Below are 21,457 nucleotides of genomic sequence, written 5' to 3' on the forward strand. Positions count from 1 at the left end.
CAGCGTTACTTTTCTAACAGTGCCGTTAGGAACAAAGTGAAGTAACCAGAGACACTGTCTGTATCAGGGGTGGAATAACCTAGTCTAGGTTGGAAACGCCGTGTACCGAGAGAAAAAGTGAGCCAAGGGGACATATCTTGGTGGCAATGACAAATATATCTGAGTTTAACATGCAAAGTAGGTCTGGCCCATTTCACTCACTGCCAGCTGAGACCGTGCATTTGCAACCCTGGCTGACGAGGAAACTGAGGTCCAGGGAGCAAAGAGGCTTGGTCCCCTGCAGGGAGGACAGGACGGAAGGCAGTCAGACCACTTCACAAGCTTACCTCTGTCATCGCCGTGCCTGCTGCCCAGGGCGTCCTTCTTCAGGCCCCTCCTCCCACTAGCAGGACGCCCCCTGTTGGAGGGCTGGTCAAAGATGTCGAAGTCATCGCTGCAGACTTTGGGGGCCACTCTCTCTCCTGAGATGACATTCCGGCCGCTGGCCCTCCCGTGCTCACGCCTGAGGCCTTTATCCCCCGCCTCTCCAGGCCCCTCACCGATGAGGTCCTCTGACAGAAGTCTGTCTTTCCAGCCCAGGGGCTTCTCAGGACTCAGCCAGAGGGGTTTGGGCTTCCTGCCTTTCCCGGGGGGAGAGGGTTGTAGCCAGGACGGGGTTTTCCCTGGAGGCTCGGAGACTTTTCTGCCTGTGAGGCTTTCCAGCTGCTGAGTCAGTGAGAGCCCCTGGCTGAGAGGCGGGCAGTCCACGGGGTGGCTGGGGGCAGGCGCGCCCCCGGGCAGCCCCCCGACGGAGGCCAGGGCTGCTGGTGCGCTGCAGTCGTCCTCTAACGTGGACAAGCTGGCTTCCGTGGAGTCAGGGGAATTCGTCCTCTCACCAAGTGCACTTCCTGGGGGTGAAAGCCCCGTACCCACTGCTGCCCCCGCTGGCTCCGTGTCCCTGTCTATACCAGCCGGCGGGCGGGCGTCTCTGCTTCCTTCCCACGGGGCACGGGTGTCGCTCTCCACTGTCTCAGTCTTCTCGTCCTCCGGGCCGACCAGTATGCTCCAGTCGGCAGGGGCCTCCCCACCTCCTCTGTCCAGCTGGCCATCAAAGATGAGGTTTTTGTTGACATAAAGCTTCACGTTCTTGGCACCGATGTCAAGATCCTGAAAACATAAAATATAACAAAACAAAGATGCGTGGCATCAGAGTGATGTATCAAATTGTGAAAGGAGAAGACGAAAAGGAAGTGTGGAATGCTAGAAACGAGTGCTTTATGAAACCACGGCGCTGGGGATATTAAGTAAGGCTCAGTGTCCTGCCTGCCGAAGCCGCACACTCCATAAATCCAAGGGCTTTCGCAGGGAAGTGGCCTCACTGGGCTTTGTCACCGTTGCCTCCTGCTGGGACGTTTGTAACCGCCTGGTAATTGGTCTCCCTGCTCCCTGTCTCTGCTGCTTCAACCCCAACCTCACACTGCCATCAGAGGCAATGGCTCTACCAGAGCAGATCTGACCGGTCCCTCCCCCTTGTGAAATCCAGGGTTTGTCCGCTGCCCACAGGGCTTTCATCAGAGGGTGTTTGCTGGGCCCTCAGCAAAGCTCCGCACGCCCATGAAATGCAGACTCTGGTTCAGCGGGCGTCACGTTTTCAGTGTCCCGACAGCAGAGCCTGAGACAAGGACCTGAGTGCACGTAGCTTATTTGGAAAGGTGCTTCCAAGAGGCAGTGCCAGAGAGTCAGACAGGGTAGAGAAAACCCCCAAAAGTTTTCGAGCTGGTCACTGCTGTGGGCAACTGGGGCTCCAACCCACTGGGGCCACCTTTCAGAGGAACCCATAAAATGTTCCTCGGAGTGTCCCTCCAAAGGCAGAGTCTGGGGCACCTCTCTGCTGACTCCCTTCCCTGTGGCGGCAGGTTGCCGGGGGGTGCTGCAGCTCTGGGGCTGTCCCAAGGAAGGGAAGCACTGAGGGCGGGGCCCTGTCTGCCTGCCCGGCTGCCCCACCTCAGCGGGTACAGGGAAGCCCTGGGGTATGGTGTGGCACTACACTTGAACAAGTTCTCCAGATGATTCCTTTGCACACAGAATGTGGAGAACCGCAAGCCAACGGGATGAATTCTGAACCCCTCAGCACGACACAACAAAGGGGACCCCGGCCAGCCTTCCTGGCTCCTTCTCCCCTGACACCATGCATGCGCTCAACACCGCTTTGTTCGTGCTGAAAATGAACCGCACCTCCTCCTGCTACTGTCACTCCCCGTCCCTTCCGCTCTACATAAAAGCTCTTTATAAAGCAGCTTCATCGAGGAGTACACACGCAGTACAGAGCACACTTTGTAAGTGTGTAACTCGGTGAGTCCTAATACAAGCACACACCCACAAAACCATGTCTCCAATCAAGATAACGGACACATCCCCCCGAAGTGCCTTGTACCCCTGGGTAATCCCTCCCTGCCCCTCTCACCCCCACCCCCAGGCAATCACCCACCCACCAGCTTTCTGTCCTAGAGATCAGCTTGCGTTGCCTAGACTTTTTAAATAAAAGGGATCGTGCACTATGTCCTCTTTGTGGTCTAGCTTCTTTCATTCAGCATAACCATTTGAAGATTCATTCACGCCGCAAGAATGCCCCGCTTTGGACGGTCAGTTTGAGGGTCCAGCAGGCCGCCAGGTCCACTGGGAAATTTTGTCCTCAGGCAGGGCAGCCGCCAACAGTGTTCAAGCTGCCGGCCACTCCTCCTTGACAGATGTCCTTCCCCAGGCTTCCAGGCTCTGCACCTGACGGGTTTCCCTGCTGCCTCGGCTGCCCCCGCCCGGCTCCTCTGCTGTGCCTCCTGCTCAGCTGGGCCTTGAGCGGTTGGGCGCAATCCTGGGCCTCCAGGTTTCCTTCCCTCTCTCACTAGGTGCTCTCAGCCAGGCCCAAAGCCCTAAGTATCAACTTTGTGTTGATGACTCCTCATTATTTTAATCTCCTACCCTGACCTGCCCACCAAGCCCCTAGTGACCACATAACCTCTCTTCTTGGAGATCTAACAGATCTCTCAACCTTAACATGCCCCAAACAGAATTCTTAACTTGCTTTTCCCAAGCTTAGTCCTCTGGCATCTTAAAAATGGTTGCACCATTGTCCTTAGTGGTGCGGCTCAGTGGGTTGGGTGTCATCAGCAAACTAAAAGGCTGCGGGTTCAATTCCCAGTCAGGGCACATGGCTGGGTTGTGGGCCAGGTCCCCAGCTGGGGGCGTGCGAGAGACAACCAATGGATGTTTCCCTCTCTTTCTCCCTCCTTTCTCTCTATAAATAAATAAACAAACAAATAAATAAAATCTTTAAAAAAAAACGGTTGCACCGTTCGATCTGTTGCCAAAAACCCAGGAGTCCTGCCTGATTCCTCTTGCTTTCTCACTCACATAGCCAGGCTGCCGGAAGTCCCACTGCCCTAACCTTGGAAACCCTTCCAAACCTGACCTCTTCTCCCAGCCTCTGCACCCAGGCCACCGTCATCCCTCCAAGAGATGGTGCCATGACCTCCTACCGGCCCCCCGCTTCCCCTCTGCCTGCTGCACCGCCACTGCCTCCCTACCCCAGGTACACACACTGCATCTTCTACACAGCAGCCAGTCTTTCAAAACAAACAACACTTACCAGGTCACCGCAGCCCCCTGCTTAAAACCCTCCAGTGATTTCGTACTACACACAAATCCCACCCCCCTTCAGTGGCCAATAAGGCCTACTGATCTCCTCTGGCCCTGGCCCCTGCTGACCTCTCTGACCCTGGCCCCTGCTGACCTCTCTGACCCTGGCCCCCGCTGACCTCTCTGACCTCAGCCCCTACCACCCCATCTGTCTTCCCTCCACTCCCACACTGGTCTGCTTGCTGTTCCTTGATCCTGCCAACTCAGCCCCACCTCGGGACCTGAGCGCTTGCCTGGAATGCTCTTCCCAGACAGCTGCAAGTTGGCTCCTTCTTGTCCTCACAGAGATCTCCTTGCCCCTCTCTGTAGAGCAGCCCCTCCCCGTCCATCCCCTCTCTATTCCATCATCCTGTTTTCTTTCTTTCTTGTCTCTGAAATGATCTTATCAGCTTTTACAGTTATTTGTTGTCTCCCCACTCAAAGTTAAGCTCCACGACACCAGGGACCCTTGTCCAATCTCACCCAGGGGCCCAGCAGGTCCCTGGCACACAGTAGGTGTTCAACAACCACTTTGGAATCGTAAGTGAATGAACACAGGTATTGTTCTCCCAGGGCAGCACTGTTCTCTAACGATGTTCTGAGAACAACCGCGTCGGGGAAACGCTCCCCTGATGGCCTCACTCCCAGGCCCCTTTCCATCTGCTTAGGCTTCTGATCTGCTCTTGGGAAATGGACTCTGAGACCCCAGAGGTGTCCACCGTCAGCCTTCCTGAAAGCCCGGTGAGCAGCTCTAACTAAATTTCTAGTTCACCAGGTCCTGGCTACGAGGGTTTCTGTGGCGATTTAGAACAAGACCCGTCAAACCCGTGCTCCACCACAGGGCCGGCTTCAATCACCCGCTGGGGGACGGCAGGCTGCCATCCGCCGCCTGTCAGAGAAGCCAGCTCTCCGAGCGCTCTTTTACATGTTTGTATGGATGTGTCCTCTGTCCGGCAGAGGCGCAGAGCGGGCGCATGACTCGAGTTCATCAGGAGACAGCTATTCGAGGAGGACAGCACGGGCGGCTTTCAATGACAAGTCCTGCAAAATTACTGCCCTGGAAACTCCTGGCAAGACAGAAACACGCTCACTGAAAGAGGGGGTGGGGTGGCAGGGAGGCCTTCCGGTCCGGCACAGCCAGTCCATGAGGTGGGTGGACATCCTGGCTTTCACAGCGGGGAGTCTGGCTCCCAAAATGTGTTTGTCCACCTTTCATTAACAGCCTGGAGCATCATCTGACCTCCAGCCGTTGCTTCTCGGCTCTCCAGGGGGTCTCACTGAGAAGGGACAGAGTGAGGGAAGCAGGCTCGGGCAGAGGTGCCAGGCAGGTGGGACGGAAATGGGCTGGGGGGGAAACCACAGGGAGTGATGGAGCATGGGGAGAGGGGAGGCTTGTGTCCGGCCTGGCAGGGCTCATCTCTGTGAAGTTTCCCACGTTCTATAGGCCAATGAGCCACGTCTGTGAGTGGATTTGGCCCGAGGACTACAGAGCGGGATCCCGGGAGGGGAGCAAATAGTAGGCACTTCTCTGGGGACATCAACTGTAAACAATAAAAGGCTGTACTGTCCCCAGTCAGTCCTCAGAACAACTCAACAGGTGGGCACTAGGGCTCATCTTACAGATGGAGAAACTGAGGCTCAGCCTTCCCCGAGGTCACACAGCTGGTATGAGGCGAGCCACTATGGCTGGCACGCCCAAGGCCTTCCTGTTACCTCCCTGTGGTCAAGCTGGACCTGGAGCCTTCTCAGCCTTGGTCTGGCCAGGGCTGGGCTGGCTGGCCACGGGCAGGACCCCCTGTGCCCATGGAACTCTGGAACTAGACTTTTTAATAATTCCCTGTGGACCAGCTCTCTCCTACTCCCATCCTGGCTCCCTCCTTGGCCCACAGAGGCCATCACTGTGGGCCCTGGGTGGGCACACATGCCGTGTGCTCCCAGACTCTTTCCCACACGTTTGCATACGAGTTGACATAACTGTCTTCTCACATCAAGGGCGCGGTTAGAAGCCAGAGATGCACCCGTGCGGCACGGGGAACCCAGGGGGAGGCTCCGGCGGGTCCACACCCCTTGGCGTCCCCATAGTAGAACTCTGGATAAGGGATGTCTTTGGAAATGGAGTTGGGGGAATGTCTCTTGCTCCTACAGGACCAGCTCGCTTCCTACTTCCCAGCGACCACCACTGTCGTCCCAACTTGTGTTCCTGTGTTCTTGGTGCCTTGGTGCTGATGTTTTCCTCCTTGTTTAATGAGGGTTCTTGTTATGCTTCAGAGTCTTTTTGCAGTGGATTTTCAAAAGGACACTTCGAGGACAAACTCCCAGCAGCACGGGGGTGACACAAGCATCTTTCCTAGCCCACATCCTGACTTGATCTCCCTTATGGCTGGCCAGAGCCAGTCACGTTGGGACAGTAAGGCAATTTTAATACAACAGTATTGGTGGTATTTCTACCTAAGAAGTTTAATTGACTTGTCAAAGCTACATTCCTTCCTGGCCCCGGCGTCAAAGGACCTGCCTCTTCCAGTGAGCGCACGAACTCTCGGCAAAGGTCGGCGGGGCGCGGTTCCATCAAGACAACAACCCGAGAGAGGCGTGGACTGTTGTACCCACGGGGCACTTTCCCCAGAGACAAGCACCTGCCGCACTCACAGCTGACACACCCCGAAGCACTGGCGAGGCCTAAATGCCGAACACCGGCGAGCGTCCATTAAAGCAGAGCCTTCATGAGCGTGGGCTCGCCCTCACTCGCGCACAGCCTGTGGGAGCCACACTGCAGGCACCCGCATTCCGGCAGCTCTGTCACTGACGGGAGCGCCCACCACACAGGAAGAAAGCAGGCTGCTGCCCTTCACTGCTCTCTTTGCCCGGAAGTGCTGGCTCCAGAGCAGGAGGGGCCTGAGGAGGCGGGCTGACTGGAAGGGGACCTGCCCTGATTGTAGGTTTATCAGGACATGGGGACTTTGGGGAGTGAGCTGCTGCTGCCCAGAGAGGACCACACAGGCTTCAGGACTGGGAGGGCCAACTCCTCCAGGAAGCCCCTGGCTTTCTGTCTCCCCCTCCGTCTTCCTCATGTTGAGTCAAGGGCCCTCCTCTGGGCTCTCGGATGTGGGCTCGCAACCTGTTCTCTGCACCGATTGCCTGGTGAGCGTCCCCATGGCCAAGCCTGTCTGCACCTGCACGGAGACCTTCAGGATGAGGAGAAGGCCTGTTCCTATCCGTACTGAGGCCTAGCTCTGGGGACTAAGCTTGCTCTTTCCTAGAGCATCTGAACTTGAATGTTGTTTCAGTGGCCTTTCGCATGTCCCTTGGGAGAAGGACCAATGGACACCATTTTTTGTGACATAGAAACTTGAATGGTGAGGTACTGTGACGCCTAACAAGGTACATTTAACCTACTGCATGCTGGGCGCTGGGCCAGCCCCTGGGACACCCCTGCTCCAGCATCACAGACAGCAGGTGTGGGCGGGGCCTGACACATCGGGTCACGGATGGCCCAGCAGTTGAATATATACTGGTTTGGCCCAAAGAGCAGTTAAAAATTTTACAACTAGTTGGTAATATCTAAAACTTGGGGGCTTTGACGTCACAGTGTGCATGTCCGGCCTCTCTTGAACACCCAGGCCATGTGGTGTCACGGGCCGGTGCTGAGGCGCCGAGCGGGGGCTGCGCCAGGCAGGGCCTCGCTCCACAGAGACCACAGTCTGCGTGCGGAGAGCAGGCCTGCGTGGTCAGTGCCGGGCCGCCTGGTGGTGCTGGGAGCACCAGCTGATGGCTCCGTCTCTCGAGCGGAGCTGACCACAGTACCCTCCCCGCAGGAGGGCGTGTGTGCCCAGAGAGCTGATGTGCGTCAAGTCCTGCGAGTGCTGCCTGGCGAGTGGCGTGCGCTCAAGACACGTGAGCCGCGGTCACGGTCGTGCCCAATCCACTGCCTGCACGTGTGCCCCCGCCACGCCTGGCTGCTCAGGGCCGGCTTGGCCCGGGGCCCCTGCTTCCCTGCGGCCTGGTACAGCGATCCCTCTGTTCCTGGGGCAGGCTGGCGGCAGGCACAGGAAGAAGCCCGTGTGCTCCGGGGTGGGGCCTAGAATTACTCTCGCTGCCTTAGGTTAAGACCCCTCTAAAACTGGTCGAAGACCCCAGCATGCAGTTCTTACAATTTCATCCAATTCAACAAATACCGCATGGCCCCATTCCGGGTCCTGGCCTGTGTGTGACACGAAAGAAGAAAGCAAGTCCACACTAAGGGGACCAGTTTGGGACACTGGAGTCTCAGGAACAGGCATGTGACTCGGTGCCAAGAGGTGTGGCTGGAGACCACCAGAAGGGGCCTGGGCAGCACAGTGGTGGGCGGGAGCTTGTGAGTGAAGAGGCTTAAGCAGAACCTTGACATTTACAAAGGTGGGTGTGTGACGAGACCGCTGGGCACGCCGCATGTAGGGAATAGCAGGGGAAACAAGTAGCGGAGTGACGAGTTTTACGGGGACCAGTGGGAGATAAAAGTCGCATCAGTCCACGGGGATGGAAAAGCCCGAGAGCCAGAGCTGTGGTGCGGGAGTAGAGAGGTCACCGACACTCGGCACGCAGCGTCCGGGCGAGCATCACAAATGGGAGAGGTGATGTGGGGTAGGGACGGCTGCATCCGGCTGCATCCCTGTGTCGAGGAGACAACAGGAGAGGTGGGGACTGCGGCGCTGCGGTCCCCAGGTGTGCACGTGGCCCGGTGTTGCCAGATCTTCCAGTTTCTCAATAAAAGTAAAAACATCCACATTGCCATTGTCAAAGCCTCCCAATATTTAAATGTTGGCAATTATTTAAAGAATGTTGAAAGCACCCTGTGAGCAGCTGGAATCTGTGAGCTGCCCTGGGTGGGCGGGCCCAGCCTCTGCATCACAGTTCTCCCAGGATGCCCCAGAAGCACCTGCTGGCAGTGGACTGTGGCCACTGCTGAGACACTCTGCGGCTGCGAGGCACTCGGCTCACCCACCCTCACCACATGGCCTCCTGAACTGTGATTTGCTGTCGATTCCCCAGGCCTCCTGCCTGGGAGGGAGCTCGATGGAGCAGCCAGCGTGCTGATTCCTGGTCCAAGGACAGCACCCAAGTGTGGGGCAGTCGATAAGCCTCTGCTGATGAGGTGGAGGGACTGTGCAGGTGAGTGAACGGAGCGGGAGGCCGAGGAGGCTGTTGCTTGCAGTGGTGAGTCCTGCACCAGGGACAGCAGGCAGAGCAGGAGGAGGAGCTGGGTTTGGAAGGAGACAGGTTTTGACAATGGAAATGAACAAACTTAGAGAGGACTGGCTGTGATGGGCGAAGGGAAGGGAGGAGGATTCAAGGGTGGGGGTGAGTTGCTGCTGCAGACAGCAAAAGGAAGTGCAGGCCGGGAGCGGCGGGCAATTCCACTTCTGAGCATTTATCCAAATAAAATGCAATCACTATCTTGAAAAGGTATCTGCATTCCCATGTTCACTGCAGCATTACTTACAGTAGCGAAATATGGAAACAATCTAAGTGACAGACAAGTGGATACGGAAGATGTGACACATAATATATGTGTGTGTATCTACATAAACATATACACGCACAGACACACACACATACACAATATAGAATATTACTCAGCCGTAAAAAGGAACAGGATGGACCTTGATGGCATCATGATTAAGTGAAATAAGTCGGACAGAGAAAGGCAAATACTGCTTAGTCTCACTTATACGTGGAGTCTAAAGAAAAACTGAACTCACAGGTAGAGAACTCAGGTGGTTGCCAGAGGCCGGGCACAGGGTGGCAGAGGGGGGCGGGGCACGCAAAATGGAAGGTGGCCAAAGGTCAAGCTCCCAGCTCTAAGATACGCAAGTCCCGGGACGTCCTGCCCAGCATACCGCACGGCACAGCGTTTGAAACTTGTGGAGAGAGTGGGTCTTAAACACTCTCACCTCAAGAAAAAACGTTCTTTTAACTGTTTGGTGATGGATGTCAACTGAACTTTCCATGTTAACTATTTCTCGATGTATACACCTATCAAATATCAAATCAATGCACTGTACACCTAAAACTAACGCAATGGTATGTGTTCATTATATCCCAGCTAAAATACCTAATAAAATGAAACGCGGTTTCTCAGTCGCACTAGGCACATCTTAAGTTCTCAACAGCCACCCATGGCTAGTGGCTACCGAGTGGGACAGGGCAGGGGCAGTGCCGCTACTGATAACACAGGAAGTTCTGTCGGGCAGCACGGGCCTGGACATCAGGACACAGCACAGAAATATGCACAGGAAAATCTAACACGCGCTCACTCATTCATAAACCACTTCTTGAGCTCACTTCCGTGTGTAAAATACGCCCCTGGGTGTCCGTCCTGCCTCGCGTACTGCCATGCCAGGCTGGGGGTGGCATCTGGAGGGTGATGCTGTGGGTGAGGGTAGTGAGGGGATGCCTGTTTATCCGCGGGTGGCACCAGGTAGCAGGTAACTAGTGCGTTGTTATAACGGCAAACAGGGATGGTGTGGAGCTGCTGGAAGCCCGCTTTTTTGAATGAGTTGTTATTTACTATAAAAGGGAGACTATTGGTTCCTTCCTCCCCACAGATGTCGCCCTGCAGGGAAAGCAGTGCTGAGAAAACCAGAGAAAAACCAACAGACCTCAGTTCCCTTCCAAGCTCTGTCACTTACAACTCACTAGCTGGGCAAGTCATTTAATCTGGGGAGTATCAAACACCGACACACCTATTATCACATCCTCCACCTGAGCCTAAGACGGACATCCTGAATCAGTCAGGCACCTTCCTTGATGAAGCAGAAGGAAGGTTCCAGATCTTTCTTAAGACAGGCAGCCATTTCAAAGCAGAGCGAGCCAAAGAGACCCAGCCTCTGCCCTGTGGAACGTCTCCATGTCAGCTCCCGGTTCTTCATCTCCATGGTGATGACTGGCAAATCCCACCTTGCAGAATTGCTGGGGGTCACTGAGATGAAACACTTGTTCGGTTGTTCATGCATCTAATACTCCCTGAGTGCCGCGTGCCTGCCTGGCACACGCGGCATGGCATAAAGCGGCATAAAGGACAGCTGTGACAAGAAGGCGTCTGTGTGCTGGCGTGTCGGGATCCCAGCCCGCGTGTCTCCCTACTTTCCCCTCGAGTCCCTCTCCTCTGGGCCAGCTCACACTCACCGAATTACCTAATGAGGGGGAACGGCGCCCATAAGAGTTAGCCTGAGGATTTAAGCCAGCATATTTTCTAGCACCTTCTTTTCTCATATTCTGAACAAGCCGTGGTCAGATTAGCTCCCACCTCTAACTTTTCTTCCTCGGATTCCCATACACAAAACTTATTAACGAGTCGTGCCAACCAGGCTGAGCCGTGCTTCCTATACAGTCTCTCGTTATCTCCTCTAGAACACACAGTAATCGCATTCTCTGGAGAACATTAAATCAAACCAACCTGCAGCTGCGTTTGTTTGTGCTTCTGCCCCCGGAAAATCCTGGCAGCACATGAGTGGGAGTGCATGACCCCCGTGGTGCCCGTCAGGGACTGCGGTCCTCCCCACTCCGCTCTGCGTGTGCAGAGGCCTCGAGCCCCGAGCACCCAGGGCCAGCGGCCCCTCCAGGCAGCCACAGCAACACCCTGACGTCCTGCTCCTCTTCGTTATTCTCAGCACACGGGGGAGGCTGAGTGCAGGTCAAAGAAGAAGAAGGCCTGGGCCAAAAGGAATGATGCTTATCTCCTTTGTAATCCAGCACTGAAAAGCTGCTTTTCTTGGCCTGAGATACATATTCAATGCCAGGGCCAAGCTCCAGGACGGGGGCCTGGGCAGCCAGCACTGTTTCACCACCCAGTCCCGAAGGTGCTGGTGACTGTCTTCCAGGAAGCACCCGGTGGCCTCGGGCATGAGAGGGCACAGCCCCGGACGCCCGGTGTGCACTGTGGCCACTCAGGGCTGGGGCTGCGTTCAGGGTCTGGGGCCAGCCAAGGGCACGCCAAGGCCCACCCGTGGAGAATGGGAGGCTAGTACTCTCACAGAAACTCCCTCCCTTATTCCAGCGGCTTGGACTGCTCTTAAATTTTAACTTTAGATATTTTTAAAACCTCAAAAATAGAAATCAGAGAAAGCTTTTTGAGCAGCCAGTGTGGGAATGAGCCCTGTCAGCTCCAGGTCCCCTGAGCCTCGAGGATCGTTGTTTACGGGGCAGCTGGCTGCCGGCGGGGAGAACGGGGCAGGAGGGAGGGAGGACAGCAAGGAGGGAGGAGCCCCGACTCCCCTGGCAGGTCCCCAGTCAGCCTCTAACCTGCTCAGGACCTTGTGTGAGTACCCTAACACTCTCAGTCTCTCACCCGGACATCAAAAAGGGTAAAACAACTGCTTATCCGTTCCTGGGGAAGGAACACACTCCTCCACTCAACAGCCATGCATTTCCACCCCCGAGCGGAGCAGTGGTGGAGACGTGGCGGGCCCTGCTCCCGGGAGGCCCACGCCGCCGTTGGGCGGGCAGGCATCGACCCCAGTGCAGGGGTGGGACGTACTCATGAGGTCCAGAAGCTGCGCAAGGGTCAGGCGGGCTCCCTGGGAAGGTGACCATCTAGGTTTTCAGAAATGCGAGCCTGGCAGGCATTTTGAGTTGAGCCAGATGGGAGGGGCCGGGGACTGAAGGTGCAGCTACCATGGAGGTTAGTGAAGAGCTCAGCTCTGTGCTCCTTCAGGTGCCTTCCCTGACGTCTCCCCGCCCAAGGCAGGCCCCCTCCACCACGCCCGAGGAGTTACAGCCCAGGGCAGGCCAGCTCCAGCCCAAAGGTGAGTTGGGTTTGAACTGCATGGTAGTTGCAAAGAATTTAAATTAGCTACTGTCATTCACAAACCAGAAAGGCTCATAGCAAAACCCAGGTTCCTAACTCCCTGGGAACGGTCAGAAGAGCCAGCAGTGCTGGCTGGCATTCCTACATGGCAACCAGTAGCTGAAGCTTAAAAGTGGCCTATGTTTGCCAGTCTGCCACACTCCCCACCATGCCCTAGTATCCCTCTAACAATATTGAGGCTGAGTGCTTGTCCTATCACTTCCCTTATAGCAGACTGGAAAGGAAAGTAGAACAATTGTCATCCCCATGTCTATCATAAGAGAGCAAAGAAAATAGACTGAGGGATCCTGTCCCTCCTCACCCACTGGGCTCCCAGCTGAGTCCGGGGGGTTCTGTTTGAAACTCCTGGTACTCTGGGTTCACCTCTTGCGGGGTCTTCATCACACTGCATTATACTTCTATGTTTACCTGCCGACCAGCATTTAGACAAGGAGCATCCCCCGGGCGTGGCCTGTGTCTTACATCAGAGCCCAGGAATGGCCATGAACGCCTGCGTCCCCGGGTCACATGCTCAGTAACAAGGGCCGATGGAGCGACAGACGCACGTGCAGACTCACGATGTGCACGCAGGGAAGAGAGAAAGGACAAGGGCCGGTGCAGGTGGTGGTGGGGGGGCGGGGGGGAGGCAGGAAGGAGGGGCGCTGACAGCACAGGGCAGCACAGCACGGAGCGGGCCGCACACAAGGAGTGCTGGCATACCGGCCCGGGCCCGCTGGACGAGGGCCTGCGTTTTGGTGAGGTCCGTGTCAGCCAGGCACCGTGGGTCACAGTCGGAGAAGTGCTAGGTGAGTGGGTGGGCCTGGAAGCCCACTGCAGGGGTTCAGGTTTTCACCCTGATGCTTACCGGCTGTGTGACTTGGGGCATGTCACATAACCTCTCTGGGTGTCTATTTCCTTATCTGTTAAAATTGAGCCTCGGTTAGTATTTTCCCAGTTCCTCCAAAGCGTGGCCTGATTATACCTCCCAAACATTCAAGGGGAGACTCTGCTGCTAGTGGCCCTGTGGAATCCCCAGCAGGCACTCGTTCACACCCAGCAGTGTCTCCTGGTGCCCGTTCCGCAATTTCAGGAGTCAGGCTATTAGGTAGCACTAAGTGCTTCCATCAGTCAAATGTCCAGGGAGGAATCAGGGCCTGGTACTCACGCCATCAGCCGTCCAGTAATTCCAGACCTTGATCTTGGCCAGACCAAAGGCACGCAGAAGTCTCGTGTTGCGGATAACAAAAAAGAGCTGGAGCGGTGGGTGGAAGGGGCACATCCACAAGGAGGAGTCTTTCTTGCTCTGAAACACCAGCAAGAGAGGGAAGCAGTCAGTACATTTCTCCCTCTCCCCGGAGCACGCCAGCAGTGCCTGTCTCCCTAGTGACAACCGGGAAAGGGCTGAGGGCAGGCAGCCAGGCCCCCTTTCCACATGATCCGGGGGTAATGGGGGGAGGTCTCGAATGTCACTCCATCTGGACCAACCTTGTCCCTGACCTAAAGCTGCCACTGGGGCCCTTCAGCTCCACCCTCTAGACTGAATTGAAAATGTGGCAGGCTTTGTTTAAATCGCCTTTGAGGGAAGCACTGGGGGCGGGACGGGGGGTGGGGGGCATGGAGGGGGCACTAGATGGAAGGACAGGAAAAGAGCCACCATTTGCCCTATCGGATAAACCTGGGAACCGAGTTTTTCATTTTCTTTTGTTAAACCTTGTCACATTTTTAAATCAAAAAGATATAAACTAACTCAGGCGTTTGTTAGGATGGGGCCACGGCACCGAGCCCCAAGAGCCACCCTGTCCTTCCCTGGACCCCAGTGTGCCTGCCAGCCAGGCTGCCCAGGCCACTAGGGGCAGCATTTCAAGGCCAGAGGGGCAGAGAGCAATTGCCGTCATTCTTGTTCACACCAACAAAATTTTGTCACGAGTGCTTCCGGATGCAGACGAAAAAGCTAAATCAGGGGACTTCTCTCAGCTCTCACTGCCTCCTCCTGTCTCTTCGATGCCTCTTCTGCCTGACTAGCCCAAGCTCCCAGCTGCTCCCGAACATGTCTGCACTGGCCCGGACTCTGCGCCCTCTCACAGCCTGGGCTCTGGGTGCAGCACTCTTCCCGTCCTCGCCCTGGGAGGTTCAGCCCAAGATGCTGTGGTCCCCACTGTCACCCCTTCCCTCAATGCTGTCGCCCTCTCCTCCAGGTGCATCCGCAGCTCCTCGCAATGCCTGAGGTTGGCACTTCCCTCGGGGTCACACAAGTGCCCATTTTCGGGTCCACTTGCACAATCCCTGGCACATGATAAATGCCAAAAAACCTTGGTTGAATGAAAAAATAAATGGAAAAGTGAAATTTGCCTCCTAGTATCTGTCCTCCCATTGAAACTGTGAGAGATTGTAAACCGAATCTGGCCTTCACAGCTATTTGGTTTGGCTCCTGAGCGTTCTTAAAAAAAAAAAAAAAAAAAAAAAAAAAGGCAAGTTTGCTGCCAACACTTAAAGACGGAGAGAATTTCTCTCCTCCCAGCTGGATTCCTGGCTTCTAGGCAAACTCAGAAGCCAGAGGTGACAGCTTGGGGTCCCTGATGTCTGGAGGGGGCGCTCTCTGGTGCCCCAGTCTCCACCACTCCCTACCACTTACCCCCATCGCACTTCCCTCGCTTTGCCTCTGCCTGACCCTGCAGGCGTCTGAGATGAGGGGCTCTGCTCAGGGGCCGGACAGTTACAAGTCCCGTGTGTCAGTGAGCAGCCACCGCATCTCTGACACTGGCTAAAGTCATCCCTCTTATTAAGTAAGAGCACTGCCCTGAATTTGAGAGTGTCAACAGACCCTGTCACCAGGGCCATGCCTGCTAGAGGGCAGAGCCAAGGACGGAGGAGATTGGCTGACTGGGGTTTCGCGGGCCCCCAGGAGATGGAGGCCCAGGCTCCAGCTGCGGGGAAGGACAAAGGCGGCTTGTTCCAGTGAAAATAGCGTCTTTCAGGGATGGGGGCTGCTTTTGTTAAGGGGGAGAAATGAGTTCAAGGGGTTCTGACTTATTCTGGCAAGTTTCACAAGCTTGCGAGAACTTCTAGTGCTCTGGGCAGCTGTGAGGGGTCAAGATATCACATCTCAAAATCCAGCAGGTGAGTCTCATTCCTTCCCCGAGTTGGGGCCTAAAATGGGTCGCTGTGGATGCTTGAAAAGGCAGAGACTGGAGGCTGACCCTCGGACACTGGCGAGAGGCTGCAATTGATTTCCCTTCACATCCCTGTCAGCAGGAGGGGTAACAGGAGGGCTGAGTGGGATCGTAGCACTCAAGTCAAAGCGCACGGGTCTGTGGGGAACTCGAGGCCTCATTAGCAGCTGAGCTGCTGATGTCTCCTCTCCACAGGCAGAGTCTCGGAGAGGCTGCTGCTGACGGGAAGCTGCAGAGGACTGAAGCAAGACTCGCGGGGCGCACGCCAGGGGCCGGGCCAGCAGGCAGAGCGCCTGCCAGGCCTGCCCAGCGCAGGTGGTGAGAAAGAGCAGCATGCGGACCAGGGCGCCTCACACTGCCCCTGTTCTCCCACAGCCCTAGGGGCGAGTCTGCTGTGACACCCGTGTCACGGGAAGGGGGCCGGGGCACCGCAAGGGGTGTGGTCTTCCAAAACAGTGGCGTAAGAATTTATGTTCAGGTTTTTGGGGGGAAGTGGAAGGTGGTATGGGGGGGGGAACACCAATTTGTTGTTCTACTGATTTACACATTAATTGGTTGACTCTCATGTGTGCCCTGACCTGAGATGGAACCCGCAAACTTGGTGTATCGGGACGATGTTCTAACCAACTGAGCTGCCCGTCTAGGGCCTAGGTTTTTAACTGATTGCTTCATTTTGTCTTAATCTGGATTCCTCAAAAGCAGACTTCAAGGCAAAGGGTCTAGTGGAAGGAGTTTATTCAGACAGCAAAGGCAACAGGAGTTGGGGTGTGGAGAAGGGAGAGCGGAAAGGTGGCCCATAAAGAGTGTACCAAGCTAGCCACTCCTGTGGGCACCTGGGCTCCACTGCACCTGGCAGGGAGCCACCACGGGAAATGCCTCAGGGCCACTCCACCAGGACAAGGGAGCTGGGGTCCTCTCTGTCCCATTGCCCTTTCCCACCTGTCTGTGCCTGCTGCATGGGAGGCACAGCAGGTCCTGGAGGCCAGAGAAAAACACCTGCATCAGAGAAACATCGGTGCTGGTGGTCTGAGGAGCAGACTGCGTGCATGGGGTGAGGGGGCGAGGGGCTGGGGGGCATGGGCAGGTCTGCTACGCATGCGCCCGGCAAATCCTGAGTCTGTCGTGCCGCAGGCGCTGAGGACATGCAGGGGCGCCCACCGGGTCCCGGCTCTGCGGTAGTGCGGGAGGCAAGCAAGTAAAAACACCAAGAAAAAAATCAAGCAGGGAAGAATTTGATGACAAAACTAAGAGAGAATTATTAACGGCCCGTGGAAGGGCTATTTTCGAGTGGGTGGTCAGGGGAGACCTCCCTGAGGAGGTAACTTTCTAACTCCTCAACAAAGGGGCTCTTCTCTTCCAGCATTAACCCAACACAGACCCACGCACCCTCGGGGAGCTGCCAGACTACCTTCAGAAGGAGGCCCAGCGTCATAAACCACTGCAACCAAAAAGGAACAAAGCAGTGAAGTAAACAGCAGTCTGGGTGGGTGTCAAGGGCACTGTGCTGAGTGAACACGCCAGTCTCGGAAGGCTACCTACACTCTCGTGATTCCACTTGCACAGCATCGTGGAACTGGCAAAAGGTGTATGAACAGCTCGGTGGTCGCAAATACTAGGGCCGGGCCGGGGAGACGGGACTATAAAGAGCCGCACGGGGCCCCTGTGCGGTGGTTGAGCCGTTCTGCACGTCACTGTGGTGGCGGTGGTTACACAAACCTACACGCGATAAAACCGCAAAGAACCGGTCACGCGCACACGCAGAAGTGAGCGTCTGGGGTCTGCCCATCGCGCCGATGTCGGTTTCCCGGTTTGACGCACTATGGTCACCGACGGCACCGTCATTGGGGAAGCTGGGCAAGGGCACACGGGACTTTTCCGTGCTTTTTTAAGAGTCGAGATACAAGTCACACGCAGGAAACCACCATTTTAAAGCACACAGTCAGTGGCTTTGGTGTTCACAAGGTCGCGCGACCGTCACCACTGCCCTTTTCCAGCATGTGTCATCACCCGAAGACCCCTGCACCCGTTTGCGGTCTCCCCGCATCCCCGTCTCCCCCCAGCCCACGGTGGCCAGTAGTCTACTGTCTGTCTCTATGGGTTTCTCTGTTCTGGACATTCCTGTGAACGGAATCACACACATGGCCCTCTGGCCTGGCTTCCTTCCTCGAGCGTCAGGTTTCAAGGCCCCTCCATGCTGTGGATTGGGGCAGAACCTCAGTCCTATTGGCGGCTGAACAGCGCGCAGCAGTGTGTGCGTGGACCGGGCCTGCTCTGCCCAGTGGCCCGCTGGTGGCCGTCCGCGCCGTCTCTGCCTGCCGGCGACGGTGGTGGTGCTGCTGTGCTGTCTGTGTGCAAGTTTCTGTGGGAACGTGTTTTCAGTTCTCTTGGGCACACGTATCTACGAGTGGGATTGAGGGGTCGCGCGGCAACTCTGCGTTCACGTGCTGAGGAACTACCAAACTACTTCGTCCAGTAGCTATACCTCACTTTCACGTTCTCGCCAGCAAGGCACGAGGGCCTAATTTCTCCACGTGCTCACCAATACTTGTCGTTTTCCTTTAAAAAACTAGAGCCGTCCTAGTGAGTGTGAAGTGATGCATGTGTGCGGTTTGGATTTGCATTTTCTTAATGACGAACAATGATGAGCATCTTGTCATGTGCTTGCTGGCTGTTAGTATGTCTCCCTTGGATAAATGTCTGTTCAGAGTCCTTTGGTCACATTTTAATTAGGTTGTCATCTTTTCATTGTTTGGTTTCAGTTCTTTTCTAAACATATTCTGGATACTAGACGCTCACCAGATATATAATTTGCAAATACTTTCTCCCACTTCATAGGTTGTCTTTCCACTTTCTTAATAGTATCCTTTGAAGCAAAAATGTCTTTACTTTTGATGAAGTCGTCTGATTGATCCATTTGGTGTTGTTGCTTATTCTTTGGTGTCGTACCTCAGACTCCACTGACAAATTCAAGGCTATGAAGATTTACACTTATGTTTCTTCTAAGAGTTTTATAGTTTTAGCTCTTATATGTAAGGCCATCGGTCCACTGGGTCAGTTTTTGTACGTGGTGTGAGGCAGCAGCCCAACCTCATTCTTTCGCATGTGGAGATCCAGTTGCCCCGACCCCATTTGTTGGAAAAACTGTTCCCACCTCGGCGAACGGGCTCAGCCGCCTGTAGAGAATCAGCTGACTGCAGATGCACGCACCGTCTCCGAGTCTCACACTACCCCACGGGCCTGCGCCCGGCGCTCTGCCGGGACCACGCGATCTCGATCCCTGTAACGTGGCAGTAAGATTTGAAGCTGGAAAGTACGAGCCCTCCAACTTTGCTCTGCTTCTCCAGTGCTGTTTTGGCTACTCTGGGCCCCTTGAGTTCTCATATGCATTTTAGGGTCAGCTTGTCAGTTTCCACAAAAAAGGCAGCTGGAATTTTGATGGGGTTGCATTGAATCTGGAGAGAATTTGGGAAGCATGGCCTGTCCCTTGCCCACCCAGTTCCGTGGCCCAGAGGCAGCCTGTGCCCCATCCCTCGGGCCCTCCCGGAGATGAAGGGTGCTGGGCACAGCACATGAAGACGGCGCTGCCGGACGCTCTGTCCCAGGTCAGCTCACAGTCTCTCGTGTCCCACTTGCAGTGGCAGGAAGAGAAAATGCCAGTGCTTTTTTTTTTTTTTAACCCTGCTCGATATTTAAAGGAAAGGAATATTCTACAGTTGTTGGGTGTGTACGGCATGCCCTAGGGAAGCAGGACCCTGAGGGGGGGTGAGCGTGGGCCCCGGGCCAGGCTGCGAGATGCGCACTCAGCCCCGCCACCGCCCACTGTGTGACCTCGGCGAAATCTAGGCCCTTCGCAAAGCCTTCGCCTCTTCACCTACAACGTGGGGGTGCTGACCTCAGCGACGCCTGAGGTCCCATGTTTGGTGATAACTGTGGTAAACTGCAGGATGGAGAAAAGGGGGTGAATTGGCTCCTTCTTGACCCCTCTCCTAAGAAACACCCATAGAGCAGGGATCTGGGAAAGAGCTTGGGGGGACGGTTTAGAGCCTCTGTCTGCTCCCCTTCCTCAGGCTCCCACACAGCTGACCCAAATGAACGACTGGAAGATTGCACTCTCCCTCCCTCCTCGCACCCACAGCTTTGTCACGGACCAAGTATGGGCAGAGATAACACATGGGAATACCAGACCCAGACTCGCTCCAGTGCCGCCTCCACTTACCGCTAAGTCCCTGTTGACCAGGAGGCCCAGGTCCCCCGGCGTGTCCGTGTTACGAATATCCACATCATGAGGTGACACATAAAGCTTCGTGTTGTCCAGGTCAAAGAACTCGATTTCTGTGAGGCCCACCCATGACCTGTGGCCCCACGTGGACAGGATCTCCATCGTCACATAGATGGCGTCCTTCATCTCTTCTGCTCTCATTCCCAGCTTGTCCTTAAAGCAGAGAAACATAATGCCAAAAGATTAAAACACGACAGGATGCACTCAGCTCCCCCGCTGAGCAGCACCTTGGGGCCCCCACGTGCTCGGTGAGGACAGGAATAGCACCCGACGCTGCGGTTACCGCGAGGGTCGCACGAGCTTGTGTTTGTAAAGATTTGAAACACAGCTGCTGTGCGCCCTGGCACTTAAGGTTTCCTGCAAAAGTTTACAAGTAGCAGAAAAGATTTAAAAGGCATCCGATTCGGTCTGAAAGCCATGCATGTCTCTTCCCCGCTACCGAGCGTTCACGTCCTGTAGGCGTGTCACAGCTTCTGCTGGACCGGGCACACGTTATGGCTGAACTGTGTCCCCTCTGAAAACTTCACACTGAAGCCCTAGCCCCAGTGCCCCAAAATGTGAGTGTGTTTGGAGATAGGGCCTTTAAAACTAATGAACTAAAATGAGGCCATTAGAGTGGGCCCTGATCCATTCTGACCACTGTCCCTGTAAGAGGAAATCTGGACACCTGAAGAGACACCGGGGCCGAGCACACACAGGGAGAAGGCCACGCAAGGGCACAAGGAGCCAGCGGCCATCTGCAGGCCGAGGAGAGAGAGCAAGCCTGCCAACACCTTAGTCTTGGACTGACAGCCTCCGGAAACGTGAGAAACTAAATCTGTTAGGTGTGTTTTCATGGCAGGCCCAGCAGAAGGATACAGTAGATAACACAAGACCCTGCACAGGTCACTTGACACCCCGTAGTCCGGTTGAGGAACATGGGGTGGCACCACCTCTGACCATCGAGTCACAGAGACTAAGTGAGACATGCACACAGCGCAGACCCCGTCCCAGGGCCGGGCCCTGTGTGCACTCTGCAAGGGCCCATTTCCTCCCGTTTCCCTCCCTCACTGGTTTCGATGGCTGCCTCCTTCCTGGGCAGGCTATCAGGTCTGAGAGGCTGCATGCACGCCATCAATAAATGGCCACGCTGGGGAATGGCTCCTCAGGCCCCTGGGCCCCAACCACAGAGCTGGTTGCAGGCACAGACCGGTCACTCATAAAAAAGACGCATTCCCTGCTTGCACATGCCCTCTGTTAATTAGCACTGGAAATCTGCAATGGTTCTGTGAGCAGGAAGCTGAGCAAATGAACAGCAAATGTTCCCTACTTAGTTTTTTAATTAATAGCCAGAGACACGTGCTCTGGCTCTCAGCATGCGTGTGGAGGAGCCTTGATTGCCACCCGATGGGGATGGGGAGGGAGGTAGGTCAGCTCATAGCTCCCAGAAGGAACACAGGGCTTGTTTTTATTAGCTGGCCCACAGACCCCACAGCTTCCTCCCCTCCATGCCATGCAGGGCCCTGGCTAAGCCCCCGGCTGCCCTGGGCCTGCGTC

General features: G+C 55.5%; 1 protein-coding gene across 10 annotated transcripts in view; it reads right to left on the reverse strand.

The window, feature by feature from the left end:
* The window catches only part of KATNIP (katanin interacting protein), a 194,258-nt gene that overhangs the window by 36,614 nt on the left and 136,187 nt on the right, over nt 1-21,457 (reverse strand). For all 10 annotated transcript variants that reach the window (XM_045195338.2, XM_045195336.2, XM_024560330.3 and 7 more), the window contains 3 exons: nt 19,859-20,074; nt 13,638-13,775; nt 327-1,146 (listed from right to left, as the gene is read on the reverse strand). In XM_045195338.2, the coding sequence (XP_045051273.2) occupies nt 327-1,146; nt 13,638-13,775; nt 19,859-20,074 (1,174 nt within the window). The remainder of the gene's footprint in view (nt 1-326; nt 1,147-13,637; nt 13,776-19,858; nt 20,075-21,457) is intronic.

The sequence above is a fragment of the Desmodus rotundus genome, chromosome 1 (assembly GCF_022682495.2).
Source record: "Desmodus rotundus isolate HL8 chromosome 1, HLdesRot8A.1, whole genome shotgun sequence".
NCBI classification, from domain to species: Eukaryota; Metazoa; Chordata; class Mammalia; order Chiroptera; family Phyllostomidae; genus Desmodus; species Desmodus rotundus.